Consider the following 19,532-nt stretch of genomic DNA (forward strand, 5'->3'; position numbering starts at 1 on the left):
CAAATGAAAAGTTATATTTCACTTGTATATAATGAATCAAAATGCATTCTGCTGTTATGTATAACTAAATAGAACAAACAACAAAAATAAATAAAAAGTGAGAATGTAAAAAAAAAAAATACTTTGCCCAGCCTCCTTTGTGGATGGTACATCCATATGATTAATTTATGACCTATTTATGTGAGACTCCTGAGGAGGCTAGTTAAAAGGAGGGGAGCATGTGCTATTTTATCCTCCTTGATTGTTGGCTTGAAATGTGGATATGATGGCTGGTGCCCTAGTACCCATAGGGTACCAAGAGGCAACCCTAAGAATGGAATCCACATGCTGATGTCCTGATTATCCCAGAGATTGCTATACCAGAACCTGATGACTTACATCTGGTCTTTTATGTGAATGAGAGCTACATCTATGTTTAAACCATTATTTTGAAGTTTTCTATTATCTGGAGCCAAATATTCTCCTAACTGATCAGATAGTTCTGAATAGATGTGGAATTGGAGAAAAGTTCATTTTTTCCTCATCTGCCATTTTTTAAAAAAATTTTTTGGATGTTGATAGACCTTTGTTTTATTCATTTCTTTATACGTGGTGCTGATGATCGAACCCAGTGCCTCACACACAGGGGGCAAGCACTCTACCACTGAGCCACAACCCCAGCCCTCATCTGCCATTTCTTAGAAGAAAGGTTTCCTAGAGTTCCTTTGTGAAATGCCTCTAACTTCTTCACCAGATTGGTGTCTTCCAGAGGCAGTAGTTAAACCTCTACTGAGATTTATTTTAATGCTGGATTTTTTTCAATTACTGAAGAAGCAAAGTATGAAATAATTTGGACTAGACTCAGGTGAAGCAGAGGCTGGCAGGAGGCCCAGATTCCAGAGCAGAGCTGGCAATATCACATTTTATGCACTTTCTAGTTGGATGTGTCCACAGACTGACCCAACGTGATCTCAGGGACAGGTGGCCTTGCTGATGGAGGGTCACCAAGTGGTTTGCTAGTGTAGACTCTGCTCTAAGGAAGCAGTTGTGTGAATTCTATTAGCAAACACAGCTACCTGATGAACAGATGGACTTTAAGGGTGAGCAGTAACCCAGTGGGCTGTAAAGTTCTGAACCAACAGGAAGCAGACTCAGAGTGCATGATTTCTCTTCCTCTTAATTTTGTATCTTGTGAATCCTTTGAGTTTGTCAGGGCCTTTTCTTGGCTTAGGAAAAATGAACTGGGCCAATGTAGAGGAGCATGTTTAATTAGCACTAGAGAGAGAGGCAGGTTTATTAAGCCTGGAAGGACCCAGAATTAAAATGTCTGAAACTATTCACTGGGTCACTGTCCTGTAGCATTGGGATCACTGTGCTCTTTGCTAAAGGATGTTTCTTTTCTTCCCAGACCTGCAATTTAGGATCTCTTTTAGCTTAGCAATTCATAGTCTCCTGGATATAATTTTCTTTTCTTCTTTTGTTTTCCACTGATGTGAATTGAACCCAGGGCCTCATGCCTATGAGACAAGCTCTCTACCACTGAGCCACATCCCCTGCCCTCCTGGATGTAATTTTATTTTATTTTATTTTTAGCCTGAATATACTTCTGTTTAATAAGATCTGAGAGAGGAATGTCATACTTGGTACTCAAAGGCAAAAAAAAAAAAAAAAAAAAAAAAGTCTACAAAGAGAGGGAAAGTTATTGTCTATGGTTCAGAGGATTCAACCAGAGATAAAACCTAAACACAAGCAAGTGTGTCAATCAAATAATATAAAAATGAAAGGACTATTCCACGTCATGACTGCTTGTTGGCTTCCTTTTCGTATGCATTCCCTGTGCCGTTCTGCACATAGGATGAACCAGAAGCAAGGCCATACAAATGACCACAAGATTTGGCATCATCAATATGCTTTTCAAAGAACATTTCTCTCATTTTGAAAAAGGCCATTCCTGTAAGCAATGAATCAGATCCTGCCTGATGTTGCAGTCCTATCCAGCTCTAACTGTTGAGCACTTCCTGTAATCTACCTTTGAGATGTTTGAAAGCCAGGTGCAGTGGCACATACCCATAATCCCAGCAGTGCAGGAGGCTGAGGCAGGAGGATTGCAAGTTCAAAGGCAGCCTCAACAACATATCGAAGCCCTAAGCAACTCAGCAAAACTCTGCCTCAAAATAAAAAGGGCTGGGGGAGTGGCTCAGTGGTTAATTGCCCCTGGGTTCAATCCCTGGTACCCCCCCAAAAAAAATTAAAAGATTTTTGCAGCTCTTCATGAGGTATTTCACATCACAAGTGACATGGAAAAAACAAAGAACCTCAAAGAAGTCAAGTTCTTCTTTGGGCAAATTAAAATTGGTCAGAATTTCTATTAAATAGCCCAAGTCATTAAAGGTGAAAGAAGGGGAAAACACTTACCACGCACATGGACTCAGTAAAAAAGAGGGGGTTTCCATCCTTATATCAGATAGAGTGGACTTCACACCAAAGTTAGTCAGAAGGGATAAAGAAGGACATTTCATACTGCTGAAGGGAACCAGAAATCAGGAAGACATAACGATCGTAAATATTTATGCCCCAAACGACGATGCATCCATGTACATCAAACAAATCCTTCTCAATTCCAGGAATCAAATAGACCACAACACAATAATTCTGGGTGACTTTAACACACTGCTGTCACCACTAGATAGATCTTCCAAACAAAACTAAACAAAGAAACCGCAGAACTCAATAACACAATCAATAACTTAGACTTAACAAACATATATAGAAGATTCCATCCATCAACAAGTGAATACACTTTCTTCTCAGCAGCACATGGAACCTTCTCTAAAATAGACCATATGTTATGCCACAAAGCAGCCCTTAGTAAATGCAAAACAATAGAGATACTACCTTGTGTTCTATCAGATCATAATGGAATGAAATTAGAAATCAATGACCAAAAAAACCCCAGAAACTACTCCAACTCCTGGAGACTAAATAATAGGCTATTGAATGAAGCATGGATAATAGAAAACATCAGAGAGGAGATAAAAATATTCTCAGAGGTAAATGAGAATGATGATATAACATATCAAAATCTCTGGGACATTATGAAAGCAGTACTAAGAGGAAAATTCATTGCATGGAGCACATTCAAGAAAAGAATAAAAAGTCAACAACTAAGTGACCTAACATTACATCTCAAAGCCCTAGAAAAAGAAGAACAGAACAACACCAGAAGTAGTAGAAGACAGGAAATAATTAAAATCAGAGCTGAAATCAATGAAATTGAAAAAAATCAATTCAAAAAATTGACAAAACAAATAGTTGGTTCTTTGAAAAAGTAAACAAAATAGATAAACCCTTAGCTACACTAATAAAAAGAAGGAGAGAGAAAACTCAAATTACTAAAATTTGTGATGAAAAAGAAAATATCATTACAGATACCACTGAAATACATAACATAATGAGAAGCTACTTTGAAAATCTATGTTCCAACAAAATAGAAAATCTTGAAGACATGGACCAATTTCTAGAGACATATGATCCTCCCAAACGGAACCAGGAGAACATACACAATTTAAACAGATCAATTTCAAGCAATGAAATAGAAGAAGCTATCAAAATCCTACCAACAAAGAAAATCCCAGGACCAGACAGATTCTCAGCTGAGTTCTACAAGACCTTCAAAGAAGAACTCATTCCAATACTCCTCAAAGTATTCCATGAAATAGAAAAGGAGGGAACCCTTCCAAACTCATTCTATGACGCTAGTATCACTCTGATACCAAAACAAGACAAAGCCACATCAAGAAAAGAAAAATTTAAACCAATATCTCTAATGAATATAGACACAAAAATCCTTAACAAAATCTTGGCAAATCACATAAAAACATATTTTAAGAAGATAGTGCAACACGATCAAGTGGGGTTCATCTAGGGGATGCAAGTTGGTTCAACATCCGGAAATCAATAAATGTAATTCATCACATCAATAGACTTGGTTAAGAATCATATGATTATTTCAATAGATGCAGAGAAAGTGTTTGACAAAATACAACACCCCTTCATGCTCAAAACACTAGAAAAAATAGGAAGAGTAGGAACATACCTCAACATTGAAAAGGCTATTTATGCTAAGCCCATGGCTAACATTATTCTTAATGGAGAAAAACTGAAAGCATTCCCTTTAAAAATGGGAACAAGACAGGTATGCCCTCTTTCACCACTTCTATTCAACATCATCCTTGAAATACAAGCCAGAGCAATTAGACAGACCAAGGAAATTAAAGGGATATGAATAGGAAAAGAAGAACTCAAGTTGTCACTATTTGCTGATGACATGATTCTATATTTAGAGGAGCCAAAAAACTCCACCAGAAAACTTCTAGACCTAATAAATGAATTCAGCAAAATAGAATATAAAATCAATACACATAAATCTAATGCATTTCTATTCATAAGTGATGAAACATCTGAAAGGGAAATGAGGAAAACAACTCCGTTCACAAGAGCCTCCAAAAAAAAAAAAAATACTTGGGAATTAATTTACCCAAAGAGGTGAAAGATCTCTACAATGAAAACTACAGAATATTAAGGAAAGAAATTGAAGAAGATGGAAAGATCTCCTGTGTTCTTGGATAGGCAGAATTAATATTATCAAAATGGCCATACTTCCCAAGGCGCTATACATATTTCATGCAATTCTAACTAAAATCCCAATGATATTTCTCATAGAAATAGAGAACGTAATCATGAAATTCATCTGGAAGAACAAAAGACCCAGAATAGCCAAAGCAATCCTGGGCAGGAAGAGTGATACAGGAGGTATCACTATACCAGACCTGAAACTCTTCTATAGAGCAATAGTAACAAAAATGACATGGTATTGGCACCAAAATAGACAGGTAGATCAATGGTACAGGATAGAAGACACGGAGACATACTCACATAAGTACAGTTTTCTCATACTAGACAAAGGTGCCAAAAACATACAATGGAGAAAAGATAGCCTCTTCAACAAATGGTGTTGGCAAAACTGGAAATCCATATGCAGTAAAATGAGATTAAATCCCTCTCTCTCACCCTGTACAAAGCTCAACTCAAAATGGATCAAGAATCTAGGAATTAGACCTGAGACCCTTCACCAAATAGAAGAAAAAGTAGGCCTGAACCTCCATCATGTTGGCTTAGGACCAGACTTCCTTAACAAGATCCCCATAGCATAAGAAATAAAAGCAAGAATCAATGAATGGGATGGAGTCAAACTAAAAAGTTTTTTCTCAGCAAAGGAAACAATAAATAATGTGAAAAGAGAACCTGTAGAATAGGAGAAAATCTTTTCCACACACACTTCAGACAGAGCACTCATCTCCAAAGTTTACAAAGAACTTAGAAAACTTTAAACCAAAAATACAAAGAACCCAATCAATGAATGGGCTAAGGAGCTGGGCAGACACTTCACAGAAGAAGATAAACAGGTGATCAACAAATATATGAAAAAGTGCTCATCATCTCTATTAAGTAGAGAAATACAAATTAAAACCACCCTAAGATTTCATCTAATTCCAATTAGAATGGCTGTTATCAAGAACGCAAGCAATAATAAGTATTGGTGTGGGTGTGGGGAAAAAGGCCACTCATACATTGCTGATGGAGTTACAAATTGGTGCAGCCACTCTGTAAAGCAGTGTGGAGATTCCTCAGAAAACTTGGAAAGGACCCACCATTTGACCCAGCTAGCCCACTCCTCAGTTTATACCCACAGGATTTAAAATCAACATACTACAGTGATGCAGCCACGTCAATGTCATAGGAGCTCAATTCACAATAGTTAGATTGTGGGACCAACTGAGATGCCCCTTCAATTGATGAATGGATAAGGAAACTGTGGTATATATACACAATGGAATATTACTCAGCCATAAAGAAGAATAAAATTATGGCCTTTGCTGGTAAATGAATGAAGTTGGAAAATATCATACTAAGTGAAATAGGCCAAGCCCATAAAACCAAAGGCCAAATGTTTTCTCTGATAAGTGGGTGATGATATATAATGAGTGGGGGTGGCAGGGGAAGAATAAAGGAACTTTGGATGGTGTAGAGGAAAATGGGGTGGGTGGGGGAAGGAAAGAGAATGAGACAGACATCATTACCCTATGGACATGTATGATTACACGAATGGTATGAAGCTACATCGTGCACAACCACAGAAATGAAATGATGTACCCCATTTGTGTACAATGAATCAAAATGCAGTCTGTAAAAATAAAAAAATAATAAAAAATTAAAATAACTCCCCCCACAAAAAATGAATAAATAAATAAATAGCCCAAGTCATAACTTGTGAAATGATAACCACTGGACCCCCTCACAGAGGACCAATCCTGAAATCATAACGAGTTCTGCAAAGTACTGGGTCTCAATTCCTTCCTCCTCATGTTACTTAAACTGGATACCAGATGCCGTTAGAGTTCAGGGCATATACAGCCTCCATCAAATTAAATTTAAAATTAAACTGCCAGGTTGAAGTTCCTGGAGGGTCTTCTCCTTGTTCGTTCATATATATCATAGCTGAAATATCATTAATTATCCTTAACAAGTCTACATTACATTGCAATAGTTGGTACTGATAGCGTTACTCCTGAATTCTCCAATGGGCCTTGCAACCACACCTGGAAACTCGGTGTCCATAGCAACATAATCATAGTTTTGGGTAACTTGACAAATTTTCTTCATTTCTTCATCTAGGTTACAAGCCCACACTTCACAGATTCCTTGGCTATGATCTACAGTTGCTGCAGATATACTGAGGGCACCAGGAGTCTAGATGCAAGCCACAAAATGTTATATTTGATTGCAGATTTGTTTGATAAAATACTTTGTTCTTTGTGTACCTGTGTCTCTGAGCTTCAACTCCTGGAGGAGTTGCCTCCTCCTCACCAAAGAGGCAGCACCTGGTGGGGTAGCAGGGGAGGTATCGTTGGTAGTAGGTGCTCCATAGACCCCGCTCACCCAGCAACTGGGAAAGGGAAGCCCACACACCATGGCTTCTCACATGTCCTCCTGGATGTCATTTTATTTAAAAAAAATTTGCATGTTTCCCTGTTACAGAAGGAAAAAAATGCTTACCGTAGAAAACTAAAACTCAGTTAAGTAAAAACAAACAATAAAGCAAAGACTGACAATCCCATCTACCTAAAGACAAACATGATTAAACTTTTCGTACCTCTTTGTGGTGTATGTGTGAATTTTAACAATAAAGGCAGTAAAAGAGATTTTAATCTATGCAAAAGTCATTAAGTGATGAAATAGAAGGCAAAAATCAACAGACTTGATTGGTACAGACAAAAGTCTATTCTTGAAAAAGACCAGTGTGATAGGTGGATCTTTGTTGGTTGTATCTAGGGAAAAAAGAAAAACATATGAATGAACAACATCTGAGTTAAGAACAAGGATATAACTAGGCAGGTGGAGATTAAAAAAAAAATCTAAGAAAATACAATAGCTGTAAATGTGAAATATTACTATCAAAGAGCTCCTGGAGAATTGCTTAGGACTGGGGGTCATACACGAGAGAAGTCTATGAACAACGAGGATGGCTGCCTGTTTAATTTGGGCACATTTATCTCCAGATTGAGATCTGAGGTGTAGCCCCAGGAGGTCAAGGACTGGGAACAGTTCAGCCACATCAAAAGAACTGCTCATGTGGAATTAGATGGACACTGATGTGCTCTTTAATGTTCAGGTTTGATTATACCCGAGAAAGTTCTTCTTAGCAGAGAAATTACAGACTGAACTCCTGAATCATTTGCAGTCATTTTTGTTTATTCCAAACATGTATTTTTGTAAACCTGACATTTCCCAAACAGTGCAAGTGAATTAGAAGTGACTGCATAGACTTTAATAAATGAGACATCATACAGAGGAACACCCATCCCACCAAGATTCCTCAGCGGAAATGTACATGGATGCCTCAAGAAAGTTCTGTAAGTGGAGAGCGCGTGAGTGCCTGCCATGCAATTAACCACTCTTAAAGCTTTTAAACTTACGCTGCCAGTCACACCGTGCACATTAGAATTAAAAGCAAAACACCTTAACAAAGTCTGAAATCTAGATCACTGTGCTATAAGGCATTGCACCATGTTGGGAAATTTGTTCCTTATCCTCCCATGTGCTGAAAAGTCAGAAGACATTCTAGGAGGTTCAGTGTGGCCCTATTGGCTTTGTCTCCTCCCTTTAGCCATTCTTTCTTTTAAATATTCTTGACTGTATATATTACTACCCTATAGATCAAAACAAGACCAACTGAAACATCAGCTAAAACTGCACACATGGAGTACTTCTGAAATAATGCTCACTTCTGCCTTCTGTCTGCTAAAGGCACCGTTTCTCCCAAATGGGCAAAGAAACAAAAAAAATTTTTTTGTTATGCTGGGGATTGAATCTAGGGCCTCGCGCATGTTAGACAAGTGCCTTGCCACTAAGTTACATCCTTAGCCCATTCGCCCAATAAGAATTCTTTGTAGCACCTATAAACTCTGGGAAACTGGAACCAGGGAATTGGGCCTGGTTCACCAGGTGTACATTTCACAGGTAGTCAGGCATAACTGCATTACCTGGCCATAATGCCTTACCCAAAAAATAAAAGTCATGAATAACCTTTAAAAACCCACCATGCTGGGGTTCAACGGGCACCTGGGTCATGGGAAATCTACCATGATTGTGCATGGAAGACAGGCCCCAGGTGTTTAGTTGTGAACACTCAACTAAAAGGTGTTTCTGTTTCTTGTCAACCTCCTTACTTTTGCATCTAGAACTGCAGGTTACACATGATTTGATGGAAGAGAACTTTCTAAAAGTTTGCTGAACCTCTGAACACTGGCAGTGCTGAGAGAGGTTTCCTGAGGTGCTCGCTGCCCAAGGACACCTCAGTGGCAGTGATTCTGGATGTGCCTGTCCATCACCACAAAGCCAGTGGACATGGCTCCCTCCTACAAGCATCCCTTGCATCTGAACTTCATGGCTTCTTCTTGATGACAGTCCAGGGCTCACTTTGAGTAATAAATAAATTGAACATAAGGGAATCATTTTTGGAAAAGGGGCATTATTTTGCTCAATATCTACAAAGGTTCTTTTCCATATTTAAAAAGCATGTCAGTCCTTCAATAGATGATTAAAACCATAATGAACACACAACTAAAAGGTGAAGCAGACTGGAATAATGGTACCCAAGAGGATATGTGTGGATTCCACAATGAACTCATCGTAGCGCAAGAAGGGTGGAATGGGATACACGATGGGATTTTGAGAGAATCCTTGGAGAGGTAACACTGACACACTAGCCAGTCCTGCCTGCCTCCCCCTAACCCCAAGACTAAGGAGAGCTTTGGGCTGGACTGGAGCTGGTGAACTGCCCAGAGCACTCCAACATGTCTGACTTCTTTCTCCATCACTGTGCTAAAGGACTACCTCTCAGTCCCTGTAGCCCCACCTGCCACTCAGCAGGATCTGACAAGAGGCACCATCTTTTCCCAGATGGGTCCTTGGGTGTTGGCTTCAGGTATTTGTTCCTGGTAGTATCAAGTATAGTTCTCTTACAAACTGCCTTATGGAGTCTTAGTGACCTCCAGAGTCACTAACACTGACAGGCTGGATGGCTGTCCAGAAGGTCTACTATTCAGAACCAAGCCTGGATCTCAGCTCCAGGACGGCCCACCCTTCCCCAAACCGGAATTTGCCTTCTAGCTGGCAGGACTGAGGGCTTTGCGAGTCACCTTTCTACACTGTGACTGATGTGTCTGAACCCTTTGCAGGAAGCAGGTTAGTGATGATAAATGAGTTTGGCCAAAGCTGCTGATGGAGTTGTCCTGGGTTTACCACCTAAGAATCCTAAATGATTTGCCAAAGGAAAGCATGACAAAATCAATGAGAGTCCACCAAAGGAAATTTGCAAATGGAGTCTCATAACTGAGTCCACACTCTGCGTCCATGGCAGGAGGGCTTGCCATGCTGAGGCCCAACATACCTGAGGTGTTCTCTGGGAACCCTCTGGCACCTATCACAGTGCCCAACACACAGCAGGACCCCCATATGTGGCCACTGAAGGAGCAAGCAAAACCTACTCCAACACTTCCTTTTAAATACATTTTTTTAGTTGTTGATGAACTTCTACTTATTTATACATGTTGCTGAGAATCAAACCCAGTGCCTCACACATGCTAGGCAAGCACTCTACCACTGAGCTGCAACCCAAGCCCTTCATATTGCTTTTGATAAAATTCACAAACTGTGTGAGAACTAGCTTCTTTGCCTGATCCTGCCCTGACCCTATACCTCCGCCCCACAGTTAGAAGAAATATCCCTGACTTCTAGGTTCAGCTTAGCTCATGGCTTTTGCTGTCCATTCTCATGTTCACCAGGAAGGGAAGCATGACATTATCTTCCTGTACCACAGTCACTGCAAAATAACAAGAAACCAAAAGACACACACTCCACACCAGGGTTGTACCTGCCTAGGACGCTCATGATTTGACCAAAATTTCAGATATATTTGCAAGTACTAGCCAAGAAAGTGTATAGAAATGTGTACAGAAAACCTGTGTCCCCTGAAGTTGTCTTTTCAACAGTATTCAGAGACACCTAGCATACTAGTGTCCAGTAAACAAGGTCCTAAAAGAAAGATTCTTGATCTTGTATATAATTTCATGTCCAGACGACACCATCTGTATGTAGCTGGGGCTTTAGCAGGCTCTAATAAGTCATTGAGACCCATTCTCAGACCCTCTGCTTAGCCCCAGTTTCTGTCTTGTTAGATGGTTATCCAGCAATGGGGACAGCAGCCATAGCTGCTCATGGCTACTGAGTGTCCACCAGGGGCCAGGTGCAATGCTGAGCACACTCCATCCAGCCTGTCAGTGCCCTTTTAGAGAATCACACTGCACTTAGAACTGGGCAGCATGACACCAAATACTGTCAAAATAGCTTGCATTCTGATGGCCATAACTCAGCATTCACTCAGGTGGGAGACCAGGGGCACATCAGTACTCTGCTCAGATCTCTGCATCATTTATTTTGCACCACGTCTGTCTTTCTAGGTTGAGGCTGCACCTGCAGCTCCCCTATGGAGGAGAGAGCTATCTATCCCCAGTCCCTGGGCTATGGAAATACCAAAGGTCCACTGGCTTGTCTCCAGCTGGGACAACTCTGAGGCATAACTTGCCCTGAAATGGCCCCTTTGCCTGGCTTCCTCCCTGCCTGGTCTTACTTCCCCTCCTCCCTCACTGGTATCCACCCCCCTGCCCCTTTAACACTTCCTTAATAAGTTACTTGCAAATGAATCCTGTTTCAGCATCTGCTTCTTGGAAATTCCACCTAAAACGCTTGAAATAATCATAGCAATATTAAAGGACAGTTGAATGTCATCTCTAAGAAGGAATCTACAATTAGCATGAGTTGGCACTGCAAGAGTGCCAGGAAATGGAGACCTCTGAACTAAAGGGACCATGGACCATGGAAGGCAATGCCTTATAGCTTTCAGAATCAGGTCTTTGTGTGGGGGGGCACTGATTGAGTCCTGGTGGTGTGCGAATGCTGATGCATGGCGTCCAGGATATGCCACCTTGAGGTTTACCAGATGACCAAATGGCATCGCTCCAAGCTTTCATCTGTCAATTCAAGCAGAAGGAAGGGGAGATGTCTGCGGCATAGAGGTGACACAGAACAGACTTGCTGCTAGGAACCAGGTTTTCCATCCAAATTCCTGTCGAGGATCTTCTATCGAAAGGTACAGATGAAAAAGCACTTATAGTTCTTTAGCACATGACTCCAAAACTTGACTCCAGGCAATAAAGATGAGAAGTGTCTTGGGGGTCTTGCCACATTCACAGTTTCTGTGTGGCACTGTTTGCTCAGTGGATTTGTTTCATGAGGTTTCTTCAGCTTATTTTATCTGCAAGTTTTGTTTTTTTTTTTTTTAACAGCAAGTTCCAAAGTACAATAAGATTTTTGTCCTTTAGATTTTGTATACATGTACTTCCAAGATTTCAGGCCAGATATCAGTGCTTGAGTGAATTATATAACTATTTAATAGAAATAATAAAACATTGATACAAATATAAAGACATAATCAGTATAAAAGGCTTATATTTATAAAAATACTTTTAGGTAACAGTTTTCCCCTGAGGGTTGACCACGCATGTTGCATCCATAAATATTGCTCGGCTCTGTAGCTCGTTTCCAAAGTTCAGAGTTCGTCTTCAGAAGGAAGTGGTGGTGGCTCCGGTCATGTGACCTGGCTGAAGTGGCTGCCTGGGCCTGGCACCTGGGTTTGACACAATGAGGAAGAGAACAGCATCAGTGGGGCCTCCGAAAAATCTGGAGAAGATTTTTTTTTCTTCCAAATATGGAAGATACAAAGATCAAGGACGACAGGCCAGTGATTGGGTCATGTGACTGGTGTGGCAGGTCACTGGTTTTTCTGGACCCAGTCCCAACTGTCTTCGTTCTCTTTCCGGTTCTTCTCAGCTTCAATAATTTCTTTGTACTTCCTGCGGAAGAAGCCCATCTGAAAGGCAGAAAGAGGAAGAGCCGGATTAGTAATGATGGAGGATTGGCTATTTTGATTCCAAGGCATCCTGGCCTATGAGTAGGCGTGACTGACCCTCATAGGTCGGGGAAGGCTCTGGAACATCTCAGATGAGAAAACACACTGGCAAGAGAAGCATTATGTGGAGCCACTTTCAAAATGCATGGACATTCTGCAGGCTATCTTGTGGCAAGTTGTATGTTCTTTGAAATATGCTTCTGGTATACTGTTTCTCAAACTGGGTGCTGTGGAGCCCTAGTTACTGAGAGTTATTCACAGATGTTTGGGAGTAAGAAAAATTTGGGAAATACTGCATTCTTTCTTCTAGAGATTTGTAATCTACAGTAGAAGAGCAAAGCATCTGATAACTCTGGTGGGAAACAAACCCAGGGGTCTAACATTTTCCCAGCTTATTCAATTTTTGATAAACTTATTAATATCCTGAGAGGTATTAGTCATGTGTGGAACAATTTGACAAATAATGCTCTGATGTGGTAGGCTTTTTAAAGTATCTACAGGTCTGCATTCTACCTTGCTATCATCTAGATCTTTCTCTCATGCCTGTGGAACTTGTGAGGTCTTTGCAGCAAAGTCATCAGCGTAGACTCCAGAGCTGATTCTAGTGGCAGCTTAGTTGTAAAAAAAAAAAAAAAAACTGCCTCCTCTTCTGATGTTGATTTGTTTTTTCTTTGTGGTGCTGGGGATTGAACACAGGGCCTTGTGCTTCTGAGACAAGCACTCTATCAACTGAGCTATACATATTCCCCAGCCCTTGAATTTGGTCTTATGACATTTCACATAGGCTAAGACAAGTTTCCAGTTTTTCTCATGCAAACATCATAGGAACTACTGCCAAGCATTAAGCAACTTTCTGTAGACCAGAGCTCACCTTTTCTCCCATGCCTGGAGAGACCTGGCATCTCTTGTCCTTTGCTAACCAGCATTAGAGGCCTCTGTTCCTGAGGTCAGACATCCCTCCTGTGTCTGCCCTTATCCACGACTCACTGTAGTGGGTGCACAAATATCCCGGGGCTCCCTCTCTCCTGGGCTGGGAGAACCCTCATAGGCATGTATTACACATTTTCCCAGTGGGGCTTGCCCACGGTAGTGACCAGCTCCATACTACACCTGTACTGCTTCCTTCCTGTCCCTGTCTCACTTCTCTTTCCCTCAAGTGTTTTGGAGCTCACCTCCCAAATAAATGAGTTGCATTCAAGTCCTTGTTTCAGTTCCCTTGAATAGGGGAATTCAAACAGTGGCACACACTTGACCTGCTTCTGGCAGGCCTGCTACACCACAGGTTTTGGCACCATAAGATCATTAGCTTGTAATTCCCACTGTCATATTTGAAAACCCTTGAGACGAACCATCTCTGCAGTTTGCTGCCAACAGTGAGTGTAAACAAAAAGCCTGCCCTAAACAAATCGTGCAGCAAACCCAGTTCTCACAGGCACACTTAGTGTCTTCGTTGTGTATGTGTCCTCTAGCTTCTTCCCTACAAGTCATGCATTCAAGGAAGCATCCATAGTCACTGTATTAGTTCATTTTTCCATGCTATAATGAAATACCTGAGCCTGGAAACTGGATAAAGAAAAGAGGTTTCTTTAGCTAACAGTTTGGGAGGCTGAAAGTCCCAAAGAGGGCCGAACCACTGGTTTAGTCTCTAGTGAGGGCCTTATGGTAGATGGTATCATGCTGGTAGCCTACATAAGAGGGAGAGATTCCAAGTTCCCCCAAAGTAGAGGAAGCAGGTGGAGAACAGGAATTGCTAGGCAGCACCATCTCCCTGTTGTCCAGAAGAGGGGGTCACTGGCCAATGTGAACATGAGAACTGTCAAGAGAGCTGCCAGATTATTTCCCACATTGCCAAAGGAACCCTGAGCATTTGCTTCAAGTGGAGTTGCCAAGGAAGCATAGTTTGAATGACTGGAGGGTGGAGGGGTCAGAACCTTCCTTAAAACACCTGGCCAGAGTCCTATGTCTTGAGCTTCAATCATGAGACCACTTCTGTAAAGAGACACTGAATTCCCGGTGTCTCCAGCCCTAGAGGTTTCTTCCCAGCAAAAAAGCACGTTCATCAGAACCCAACCTTCTGACATCCCCACTCATGCACTTTTCTCTCTTTAAATCTCAACCACCTTCTTCCTTCTACAGGGGATGAGGAAAGGGGACTTGACCTGAATATTCTGGATAATTAGAAAAAGTTACTGGGTGAGGAACCAGAAAAGCAGAGCAAGACTCAGTGGGAAGATGAAAAGTCTCCCTGAGAAGCTACTGCTTGAACTATTCTTTAGAGATGAAGATGTGGGTGGCTAGAAGTCTCCTTTGTTGAGAAGAATACACTTACAAAACTGGAGGTGGATGTAACACAGAAATGAGAGTCTTCAGTTCATACCTCTGACTGCTGATAGAGTAGAGTCTCAATAATCCCAGCTGACTCAGTTTTAATTGCAGAGAAATAACATATCCCGACTGCAGCGTGAATCAAGTCAAATGGCCACAGGTTGCTCCCATGTAAGCTTCTGATTTGTCTTAGGACTCCTTGAGGGCAGGACTTGTACCTTTTATCCCAGGTCTTAGCATCATGCTGTCCTTGGTACCAGTGCTAAGTCGTAAAAATGAGCACAATCCTTCATGCCCCAGTGTCCCTGCCCTTAACCAAATGTCTGCAGCTATTTCATGGGGCTCTGGACTCGGGACCAGCCTTGACTCTTTGCCAAGGCTTGCTTCGACAGTTGGGTGCGAGGGAGGTGACACTGTATCTGAAGCACCAAGGGGCCTTGCACACTGCCAGTTACTTTCTCAGAATCTTTCCCTGCCTCCATGCAAACAGAGGGGTCCAGCCTATTGAACGATGAGACACCCCAGTGGAGGCCCTCCCAGACCAGTCAGTCTAACTGCCTGCAAGTGCACGTGAGAGTCCAGCAGAGACGGAAGAGCCACCCAGGTTGCCAGCTACTGAGATGGCTGCTACTTTCAGGCCACTGGACTTTAGGGTGGCTGGCTGTGCAGCCTAAGTTAGCTGGTATGGAACTCGGTTATTTGTTGGTTGACTTGGTGAATGAATTGGAGGATTCTAGATGTAAAGGGCATCAATGCGCCTTGTCCTGCAGAACCAGAATCTCTAGGGAGGAAAAAGTTGACTCACTTCTAGCCACGCTAGTGTAAGGATCTGCTATAGTGTGTGTAAACCACCAAATGAGGATGTAGAGCACTTAACTAGTCTAACTGGTGCTCACATGTGGCTCTCCCGTGCTCATGCTTTTCTTTCCTTCCTTTCTCCTTCTTTTTCTTTTTTTGTTTTTGCTCAGTGCTGGGGATTGGACCACGGCCTCATGCGTGCTAGGCTTGCGCTCATGTTTTCATGGACGCCATCCTTGTTTCCAACACAGTGGAGGCTCTGTTATCTCTCCCAAGCATCCAGAAGCAAGCTCTCTTCTTTTAGTAGGAGAGTGGTGTTGGCATTAGGCCTGAACATCCCAGTTGGCAGCGCCTACTGAGTTGCTCTCAGAAATCGCCTTGTATGAGGATGTGGGGGAAAACGTACACTCAGACACTGTTGGTGGGACTGCAAATTAGTACAACCACTCTGGAAAAACAGTTTGGAGACTCATCAAAAGACTGGGAATGGAACCACTATATGACCCAGCTATCCCACTCCTTGGTGTATATCCAAAAGAACTAAAATAGCATACTATGGGGATACAGTCACTTCAGTGCAAGTCATGATAGCCAAGTTATGGAAACAGCCTAGGTGCCTGTCAACAGACAGATGGATAAAGGAAATGTGGCATATACACAATGGAATTTTACTCAATCATAAAGAAGAATGAAATTAAGTCATTTGCTAGTAAATGAATGGAATTGGAGAATATCACGCTAAGTGAAATAAGCCAGATGCAGAACACTATAAGGGTTGAATTTTTTCTCTCCTATGCAGAAGCTAGAAAGACATAAGGAATTAACAAAAAAGAGAGGGATCTCATCTTATGAAAACAGAAGGCCAATGGAGTAGACGGGAAAGAGAAGGAACACTGGAATGAAATTAACCAAACTATGTCATGTGTATGAAGACCTCATAGTATAAATTTCACTTTTATGTATTTTATGCACCAATTAAAAACAACAACAACACACACCAGAAACATCCTTGCAAGCTCCATACCCCACTCGAGCACTGAAGGGTGTCAAGAATCCTGTTCCCAACACAACCTGCATGTAACCTCTTGGATGGAAGGTTGTTGCTGCCACTGATGTACAACAGTCTTCTCTGGAGCCCGAAGATCGTTTCTCAAAACAGGATGCACTCTCATGAGTAGGTGCTCAATTCAGCAATATAGTCTGAGCACTGTGTAGGCAGGGTGGGGTGCCAGGCGCATCAGGGAGGTATACATTTGTTATAACTATTTCCCAACAGATGGCAGCAGAGAGTCTTATTCTGACAAAATCAGTAGATGTCCTGATTTTTCTGACAGATGGAAATAAAGGGTCTTGAAGAAGAGGTTGCTATTGACTAGTTGGCCCCAAAGTGCCATATGGTCTGTCAAACTATATTGTTTCTCACGTGATAAAACCACTTCTAGTTCAGGACAGGAGCATGTTACTCTCATGCTTTGGTTTAGAGACTGGTTCTGGCTTTGATATGAAGCCCACTGACAGACAGCATTGGTTCCCCAAACAATGGTCATCCCAGGCCTACCTGGTGCTGTAAGGACCTACTCGGAAGAGATGTAGGACAGAGATGTGGCAAAGGAGCTCAGAGTCCCGATTATTATACAAGTTCCAACTAAACTCCCCTGCGCCATAAGGAAGGTCATTTTCTGACTCCAAGTCCCAGTGTCTTTGTTTCTGCCCCAAAGATCAAGGACATTCTTGGACCTCTTCCAGCCCTGAAACAGGATGACAACTCTTTCTGCTGGTCTTCAAAGAAAATTCAGAGTTTCTGACTGTAGGCCACATGACTATACACTTTAGATTCATACCAAGGTTGGACAAGGTACAGAATTCTTGACCAGTATGGATTTTTCTCAAAGATTTTTAGAAAATTGAAATCTCAGTTTTTGGGAAAAAAATAAGTAATATAGTTTAATAATATTTAAAATAATTATGAGGCATTTGAATTCACAAAACATGCTGTTATAGTCATTGACTTTTATAGGCTTTTGAATTATGGTGTTTTAATCTCAACTTTACTGATGAGGAAAGCAGACAAGTTTTGAAGGAGCTGAAGCTGTTGATCAGATATAAGTGTCAGAGTGAGGCTTATTGTGTAAGTCCAGAACTTTTAGATAACATAGTGACCTAGAATTTCATCAGGAATGGGGAAAATATCAATCCTATTGTAAAAAAAGTCAGAATGAACAACCCATGAGAACAAGTCACCTAGAGTAATTTCCAAGAACCAGGGAGAACTCTAAGTACCCTGTAGGTGTAATATTGTGCTCAACTGGTCTCAATAAACACAAATCAACAAATCAAGAACAGATCTTCCTAGCTAACATTTTCTAACAAAATGTCAATTAAGAATGGGGCAGTGGAAAACAACTTAGCAAGGTTTTTTGCCATCCCTTGAGATAAATGATAATGACTCTGGTCAGGTGTGGTGGCACATGCCTGTAATCCCTGAGACTTGGGAGGGAGGCTGATAAGAAAAATCACAAGTTCAAGGTCAGCCTCAGCAACTTAGAGAGACCCTGTCTCAAAATACAAAATAAAAAGGATTGGGGATAGAGCTCAGTGGTAAAATCCCCTGGGTTCAATTCCCAGTACTTAAAAAAAAAAAAAAAAAAAAAAGACTGACTTTAACCATCTAATAAGTACTTCTACCTAAGGGACACTTGTTCTATATTATAACTCTGAATCTCTGCTAGAGGAGGCCCATAAGACCCTTCAATCTGCTGTGGAGTCTCATAGCTACTGTATGTACAGCCATTCCCACCAATTCCAGTGGTCAATACACCCCAAAGTTAAGCATTTGAGAGAGAAAATCAGTTCACCCGTCAGGCATGTCTGACTAGAAATGTTGCCTCCTTCCTTTCTTTTATGCATCTTCGCATCATAAAAATTTGCAAACTGGCTTAGGGACTTATAGAGTTCCTAAGGATCATAATCAAGAGAATTCTCCGATAAGCTGTGAGAGCCAGAAAACTGAAAGAAGACACAGAAGTTAGACCCTATAAGCAGCGGGGGGCGGGGAACTATTGCTAGTAAGTAGAGAATCAGGAACATGATATGTTTTCCTTTATGGGGGGGGGGATACAGAGGGGGGAGTACCAGGGATTGAACTCAGGGGCACTTGACCACTGAGCTACCTTCCCAGCTCCCCAGACCTATTTTGTATTTTATTTAGAGACAGGATCTCACTGAGTTGCTTAGTGCCTCACTTTTGCTGAGGCTGGTTTTGAACTCCCAATCCTCCTGCCTCAGCCTCCCCAACTGCGGGGATTACAGGTGTGAGCCACGGTGCCCGGCTGTGTTTTCTTTCTAAAAATCATCCATCTGCTTTATTGAGGCATGACTGACAATATTTAAAGTGTAAAATGTGATATTTTGCTACATGCATACATTATGAAATAATTACTTCAATCAAGATAATTAATATACCTGTCACCTCACATCATAACCATTTTTTGTATGTTTGGTGAGAACACTTTATAAAGATCTGTTCATAGCCAATTTTAAGTATTCGTTTATAAATTATCATCTTTCATGTTAAAGTATGTGTATATTATAAAGCAGAAAGCATACTTAACAAGTATGTTACATCAAGACACGAAGTGCATTTCCCTCCCTCTGCACACATGCCGGCTTCAGTTAGTATTCATGGGTATTTGGGAGAAAAACTTGAGAAGTGCCAGGCAAATCTGCTCTCGCTGCCAACTGAGCCCACACCAAGGCTGCCCGGAAACGATTAATGATGAGGTTAAGTTGTACCCACAGCAGTCCATACTCGCCTCCCATCCGATGGAGCCAATGTTTTCCT

The 19,532-nt window shown here is 41.4% G+C and overlaps 1 protein-coding gene and 1 pseudogene across 1 annotated transcript in view; both read right to left on the bottom strand.

Annotated features, from left to right (window-relative positions):
- Positions 1 to 1,775: 1,775 nt before the first annotated feature.
- LOC124968257 (CCR4-NOT transcription complex subunit 7-like) lies at positions 1,776 to 8,590 on the bottom strand (annotated as a pseudogene).
- The window catches only part of Itga9 (integrin subunit alpha 9), a 322,636-nt gene continuing 310,874 nt past the window's right edge, over positions 7,771 to 19,532 (bottom strand). Inside the window, exon 28 of the mRNA XM_047531489.1 lies at positions 7,771 to 12,529. Within this exon, the coding sequence (XP_047387445.1) occupies positions 12,431 to 12,529 (99 nt within the window). The 3' untranslated portion in view covers positions 7,771 to 12,430. The remainder of the gene's footprint in view (positions 12,530 to 19,532) is intronic.

The sequence above is a fragment of the Sciurus carolinensis genome, chromosome 17 (genome assembly GCF_902686445.1).
Source record: "Sciurus carolinensis chromosome 17, mSciCar1.2, whole genome shotgun sequence".
In the NCBI taxonomy this organism is placed as follows: domain Eukaryota; kingdom Metazoa; phylum Chordata; class Mammalia; order Rodentia; family Sciuridae; genus Sciurus; species Sciurus carolinensis.